Below are 7,142 nucleotides of genomic sequence, written 5' to 3'. Positions count from 1 at the left end.
TTTGGCGAGGTGCTTGACGGGGAAGCCATGATTTTGACAAGGACTATTCATGATCTTGTCGAACTTGTCACGGTTGTTCTGGCTCTGCTTTTGCTTGTTGCTGCTGTGGCGACGGCGCGTCCTCGGCCTCCTCCTCCTCCTTCGCGTCGGAGCGGGAGCTCCGGCTCAAGGCGCAGCGGGAGATCACCGCGCTTGGCCTGCAGCTCGACAAGATGAACATCACGTCGTGGGCCAGCAAGAAGGAGAACCTCCTCACTGTTGCATCGCCGGAGAAGGGCGTCGGAGCCATCGGCGAGGAGATCAAGAGGAAGGCGTTTGAAGCTCGCGCCACCCTGTGGGAAGAGTCCAACAAGTGTAAACTTGCATCAAAGGTGGAAAAAAAATAAAATCAAAATGCTCCCTGACAAGAATTTTCATCGAAAACACTTTAAATCCCTGTTGCTGATGCTAAGTTGGTAAAGAAATCTCCAGGAATTGTTCTGATCATAAACATACAATTAACTCCATATTCGCTTGAACTTATCAGCCACGAAACAGTGTTTTTCTCTCACAACAAATCAACTTTAGTCGGCTTATCAGCTGCAGAAACCATAAATTGAGTGACTTCTAATTCCTTATCATGTGCATGATGCATCGATGCCCTCGGATACCAGAGGAAGGAGGTGAAGATACAGGAATGGGAAAGCTTGCAGAAATCCAAAATCGAAGCCAAGCTGAGGCAGGCCGAGGTCAGTTCCATTCATTCATACATTCAGTTTCTGAACTTTTTTGAGTTTCCTTCTTTCAATCAATCTCTGAACATTCTCTGTTAATTAACTGCATTGGTTCGAATTCTTGGATGGTGGTGTATTTAGCAATTCTCAGTGAGTATTTTACTGAATTGTTCAGGCACAGGCAGAGCAGATGAAAGCCCAGGCGAAGCAGGACCTGGCCAAGAGGCTGTCGGCCCTGAGCCACAAGGTGGAGGGGAAGCAGGCGAGGGTGGAGGCGCACCGGAGTCGGCAGGCTGGCGCGGCAGGTGGAGCGCATCCGCAAGACCGGCCGTGAGCCGTGCTGCCGGCTCCGGTGGTGCTGCGTCTGGTTCCGGTAGTGTAGCTACCATGCTCTGGAACAAGAGCTGACATCATCTGTGATTCTCTGTTCCAATTCCATAGCTGATGGCAGTATATCATGATGTTTATGGCATGGGCTTAATTTGTAAGTACTGAAAATTCTTCCCTGGTTCATGTTTATCCCAGTCCCAGGGCAGTGCTAGCTGCTCGTCGCTGTGGTTTGGATGTAGTCTGCCTTTGTGGAGTCCTCATGTGTTGCGTTGCTTCCGACGGCCGCGGCGCCGCGTGTTCGCTCCGTCTTCCTAGCAGAATAGGGCGACACGCCGACACCACGCCAGAGTAGAGTCAAATACTATAGACCTGAGAGGCTGAGTCTGAGTCACATGATGTTTTTATGAGCATGGATGTTGAAAGCAGATGTTTGAATTGTCTTTTGAGAGAAAGATGTTTGAATTGTTGTTTCAATCCAAGGTAATCATTGGTGACGAGAGAGAGAGGGAGAGCCAGAAACCCTGCTGTTGTTGCATTTGGGTCAAAAGAGCTCCAGGGAAAGTGTAGCTTCAGCTATAGATTTGGGGCTACTTGGGGAAGGTTCTTAATCCATGCGGTTGCATTTGGGGCAGGCTAAGTTAGGGCGCAAGAAAGTTGATTAAGAGGCAAAGGCGTCATCTGGACTTAACCGGAAGAGGCAGCCGCTAGTACAACTCTACAAGAGGCAACCAAACCAAACCTCCCTCGTTACCTCACTGCTGCCGTACATTGTGCAGCAGTGCAGTGCAGGCCGTTTCTCACACACTCCATCTGCATTTTTTTTTCTTTCGGTGTCAGTATCAGGATATGAGAAACCAGAAAAGTCTCTGTTGGTCAAGGGGCGCTGCGTCTCCTTGGTGACTCAGAGGGCGAGTGCCGAACCTAGACCAGATCTAGCGTTTCGGAGGGGAGAATCCCCATTTCCCAGCTCAATATTCCTCCACAGACTTCCAATCTCAATCCCCGGTCATCTCTGGTCCCTTCCATTCCCCGGGTTTGGCCCTCCCTGGTCCTCCCGGGGGAAGGGGCACAGTGTTTTCTCCCTGGTGGCAGCAGGGGGTGCGTGCGGCGGGGACTGGAGCTGTGGTGGTGGGTGGAGCTGCGGTGGTGGCGGGGGGTGTTGCGGTGGTGGTGGAGGTTCCGGCGGCGAGCTTTCGGTGCTGGTGGGGGCTATGTCGGCGACGACAGGTGCTAGGACGAGATGGGCAAACCAGGTGATGGCGGTGGTGGTGTGGGGCTGAAGGGCATGCTTAAGGGCCTAAAGCTCTCTGAGGTGGAGAGAAGCAAGGTCAGGAGAGCCGAGCAGAGGGAGGGAGGAAGGAGAGGGGGAGCAGGCCCCGCAAGAGGTGGGTAAACTCTTTGTGAGCAAAGCAGGTAATGATAAAGGTCTCGCTCAAGCTCTGGGGAGGATTTAGTGCCCAGGTCAGGGGATTCGCTGCAAGGAGCTCGGGAAGAATCTATTCCTCTTCACTTTCCTGTAGGCTGGTGTTGGTATTTTTTAACGCATACATAAATAATCTGTAAGCGCACGGAATTACCATTGTAGCAATTCATCTGGAAGTATTCAGGGTATCTTTTTTTCCACAGGAACGAGGGCATTCTTCTAGCTAGTTCGTCCAAGGACAACACAAGGGGTAAAGTTGGAAATTGTAGAGATGGATTCCTGTGCCTTTAGGGTCTATTGGATAGATAAACTCTACTTGTACTTGCTTACTTCAGGCACCGGATCACACCTGGTCTGCTTGGCGAGGCCGGCCTGTAGCTCTACGTCGTACCCGGACGTGGGAGATTATGAGGTACGGACAGGGCTATCACCACCTGCCACCTACCCCTCAACCGTGGAGTACGAGACAAACGATGGTAGCCTCTAGCCTAGACACCACGTCTATGCTATCGACTACTACTCTAGTGCGTTAACAAGGGTTATCCATCTCTATCAGGGCCCTTCTACTAGAGCATTCGCCACAAGGGCGAACGATGATCCCGCAAACAAGTAAGGATAAAGATTCACTAATCAATAGAATTTATACCAAAGGAATCACAATCACTCACTTAGCGGAAAGCTCCGTTGAGGCACAATGTTCGTCGAGGTACAATCTCAGAGACACACTGAGAAGTCCGGCTCCTCCCCGTTCTCTCCCTCACATCTCTCCCGACTAACTCTACTAGCTATCTAGGGCCTAAGCCCTTGGAATGAAACTTGAGTGTGGTGCTCTTGATCCTTGGTGTGGTGTGTGTTGAGAGGGGAGTTGCCCCTCTATTTATACAAGGCTTGAGGCGGTGCTGAAGCTAATTCTGGCGCGAAAACCCAGTCTCCACCGCCTTAGCATGACTCCATTCAACCGCCATACGAAGGGGCGGCAGAGAGGTGCTGGTGGGGGGTCGAGCGCCCCTTGGGATCGGTCGCCCCCAGACCAGGCCCTCTCGCCACTGCCTTCGCGTGGTGGGCTCTGGAGTGGGCCTGGACCACTCCTCGGTCGTTACTTCGCTCGGATGCTTTGATTTGATGGGCTTTTTATATTTATTCCTTTGCGTAAATCAGCGTTGGGAAGCTCCTTTTGGTGTATTCTCCCATGTGTTTACGTCCTACAAAACAATATTATTCAAATACATGTGGAACTTGGTTAATAGTAAATTCATATGTGTTTAAGATTGCTTAGCCATCGATGTTTGTTTTGTTGTGTTTCTTGTCCACTTTATGTACATTTCTTGTGTTATTCCAATATGTCCTCCTGCAAATAGTCAAACACCAAAACTTGTGGAAATTATTAGTTTTAAAGCCCTATGTATAAGTTAGTGTTTATTTGAGCATATTTTATATGAAAGTTGGTGGTTAGAAATTGGAGTTAAGGACCGCCAGCAAGCTCCCCCATGCTTAGCCCTTTGCCCGTCCTCGAGCAAAGTTTTAGAGATAAAATTAATCATGACCATAACATCCTAAGATATATGGCTTAATAAAAGTTATTCCAATACATTCCTTACATAAGTGGGGTATGTGGCTTTAGCTAACATGTTTTCTTGGGTTGTTGAAAAGCGGAACAGTTCTTGAAACAAAGTTCTCTTCCTAATTTCACATCTTAGCAACTTGGAGTTTTGGAAGTTTTTCTCAAGGAAAAGCATAGTTCACTTTATACTCCTCAAATGACACTCTCAAATCACTTAATGGTGTATAAATCCTTACTAAGGCATGTGGGTCTTTAGGTAGGGATAAACAATATAGAATACTTGCATTGCATATGTTGTAAAGTCAAATCGAGGATCCAAGGAGAGAAGTGTCATAATCTTAGATCAAGATGTGCATGTGTGTGGAAAAATGGTAAACTAAAACTAAACTCCTTTTGTAGATATAATCTCTCTATAACCTATTATTTTGAAACATGGCTATCTTTCCTTCTTTTTTCAATACATGAGATTTCATGTGCTCATCATTTTTTTGTACAGGGACCTTCATGTGTCCATATTTTTTCTTAAAGCTTTTTGCATGGCCCATGTTTCATCTCCTAAACCACATATTTAGAGAGAGGTCTTTATCTTTTTAGAACATGGAGTATTTGCCTAATAAACAAATTTTTGTCTACTCCTAGTGTAGGAGTAGAATTTTTTAGTGGATCTGGATGGAAGCATGTTTTGCGTACTCTTAGTGTAAGAGTAGCATGTGTAAGTGGGTGTACGTGATCTTGATCTTGGGAGCATGATAAATCTCTCAACAAGGGTCAACAAGACTTGACCAAACTCAATACAATAACAAGCAGCTTATGTAGAAGGCTTGAAACTTGCAAAATGTCATATTTGGCTTTGGTAGGAATTGCTCACCAATTAAGGAATATGTGATACTGTGGTTTTATAACATTTTTATCAAAACAAATTCTTCAAGTACTTCGAATAGAAATGGTAGGATTTCTAAGTCAGAACTATATCACGCTTCACAACAACTTAGTCAACATGATTGTCCTATTAGAATATTTTCCCACAAGCATAAGTGTATGTATATGGAGCAAACTTTATGCAAGCTTCTATCTTAAACATGTTATGAACATGTCACTTTTCAAAATTTTAAACGAAGTGTGGTTTGTTAAATTGCATAGGGGCAATGTTCATTAGGAGGGGATAGCAGGGATAAATTGAGTTTAATTTTAGTGATCAAGATTTATGTTTGTTCAAAACTCAAGATTGGAGGGAGTTGAGGGTAGTGTTGCACAGACCATCGTTGAAGAAGGAGCTAACTGAAAGGTGGTTTGGCTAAACCAGAGGTTTAACCAATCCTCTCTCGAGCCATTTTTCCTATCCTTCTGCATGTTGGATCAGTCGATGTTTGTGCAACGTATTGGTGGGAGATCTCGAATGTGTGTTCGTCTTGCTTAAGAGATCTCCCCGACACTTATTGTTGTACCTAGTTTTTATTTAACAAAGAAGAATAAAAAGAAACTGACAAGTGCTCTACCAATTGAAACACTGAGGAGCCTTAATTTTATTACAATTATTATTACTTTTATTTTTGTTATTTATTATTACTATTATTATTATTATTAATTTTTTACTTTATTTTATGTGTTCACCCTACTTTTTATCATTTAGCATAAACAAGACTAAGATAAAGTTTGCAAAAATAAACATAGCCTTGATTTATCTCCATAGTAGATTACTTCTATTGTTTATGAAAGTAATACTCAATTCATTAACCAAGATTAAACACCATGTCTAATTTTGATTAGAGGAGGCCATTTTAACCTAAGCACCATGCTTAATTTAAAAAGATCTATGGATATACTACCGGTGAATACATCCAAACTAGAGCATTACAACATAAATAAGGGAAGCATGAACTTATACGAGCACATTTCGTATGGAGAAAAACATGAGTAAATGAGTTGGTGAACATTTAGTTTTTTTTCTTTCTATATTCAATTTTTTATAATAGATTTTTTTCTATTCTTTCCTTTTTTATAGCAAGGTAGAGCTGACATCATTTTTTAGAGGAGTATCTTTGGTATGCATGGAACTTAAGATTCTCATCATCCTCCCCCACACTTGGACTTTTGTGTGAAAGTCAAGTGTGCAAGATCAGGGTCTCCTTTTTTAGCATGTTCCATCACCAAAGATCATCAAGGTATGTAGTCGATGCAGCTCTCATGTTTTTAGGCATCGTATGTCCCATGTTCTTCTTGATCTTAACCTGAAAGGGTTAGCACACAAGAATACCCGAAGGTGCATACTATCCTGACAATATATTCTTGCTTTTATTAAAAAGGAAAGTTGTTTTTTATAATAATTCCCTTTTTATGATAACCCGGTGTATCTCCCGGCAGTACTTTGTTGATGGTCATAAGCTTGACCGTGGGCCACAGTGCAACCATGTGATTTACAGTATTTGTGATAAACGAAGGCATCCACGACCATCCTCCTAAAAAGTTTTGAAATGAGGAGGATCAGGAGATGGCTAGAATCCTCGTAGGAGCATGTGTCACTAAGCAAGATGTCCATGGCACATAGTTTTTGTTCTCAAGTGATATATCGTGTAGGATTAACATTGAATCTCGACCCTTATCAAGAGCAATGTTTTGATAGCCAGAGGGACATAACTTGGGTTCGAGCGAGGGTGGTGATGAACATTCAGTTTCATAAGGATGTGCAGCGAACGGGGAAGTGAACTTTACCTCATCGAACTGGTCATGATTGGGATGATGCTTCGTCATTGGAGTTTTGAGTGAACGACGGAAGCAGTTTTCCTAAACTCTTCGTTATGGCTCCAATGGGAAGATTTTTCTTGGGAAAGATTGTCCAAGAGGTGGCTTATGAGAAGCTCAAACTCAAGGATGGCAAAGATGTGGAAATATATGAAAACCTCGATTTTGTCTATTTTGATGGGCACGTCCCTGGCAATCCCACAACACTCAAAGATGAGTCTCGCGGGACTTTTGAAGAGTCTATTGGTCAGGACTAGTGGCATGTTACTCAAGAGTTTTTTTGCTAGGAATTCTGACATGATACTAGTCCCGACTGTGGGGTTGTGCAGAGCTTCTACAATAGTTTCCCTTAACGAACAAGGCATGGCCGTGGAAG

The 7,142-nt window shown here is 44.1% G+C and overlaps 1 protein-coding gene across 1 annotated transcript; it reads left to right on the top strand.

Annotated features, from left to right (window-relative positions):
* Positions 1-212: 212 nt before the first annotated feature.
* LOC136503812 (remorin 1.4-like) lies at positions 213-1,047 on the top strand. The gene is made up of 3 exons (XM_066498771.1): positions 213-371; positions 654-728; positions 889-1,047. The coding sequence occupies exons 1-3, from the start codon at positions 213-215 to the stop codon at positions 1,045-1,047; spliced, it is 393 nt and encodes a 130-aa protein (XP_066354868.1).
* Positions 1,048-7,142: the final 6,095 nt, after the last annotated feature.

The sequence above is a fragment of the Miscanthus floridulus genome, chromosome 14 (assembly GCF_019320115.1).
Source record: "Miscanthus floridulus cultivar M001 chromosome 14, ASM1932011v1, whole genome shotgun sequence".
Lineage (NCBI taxonomy): Eukaryota > Viridiplantae > Streptophyta > Magnoliopsida > Poales > Poaceae > Miscanthus > Miscanthus floridulus.
Note: the sequence above shows the minus strand (reverse complement) of the source record. Positions and strands in the feature narration are given on the sequence as shown.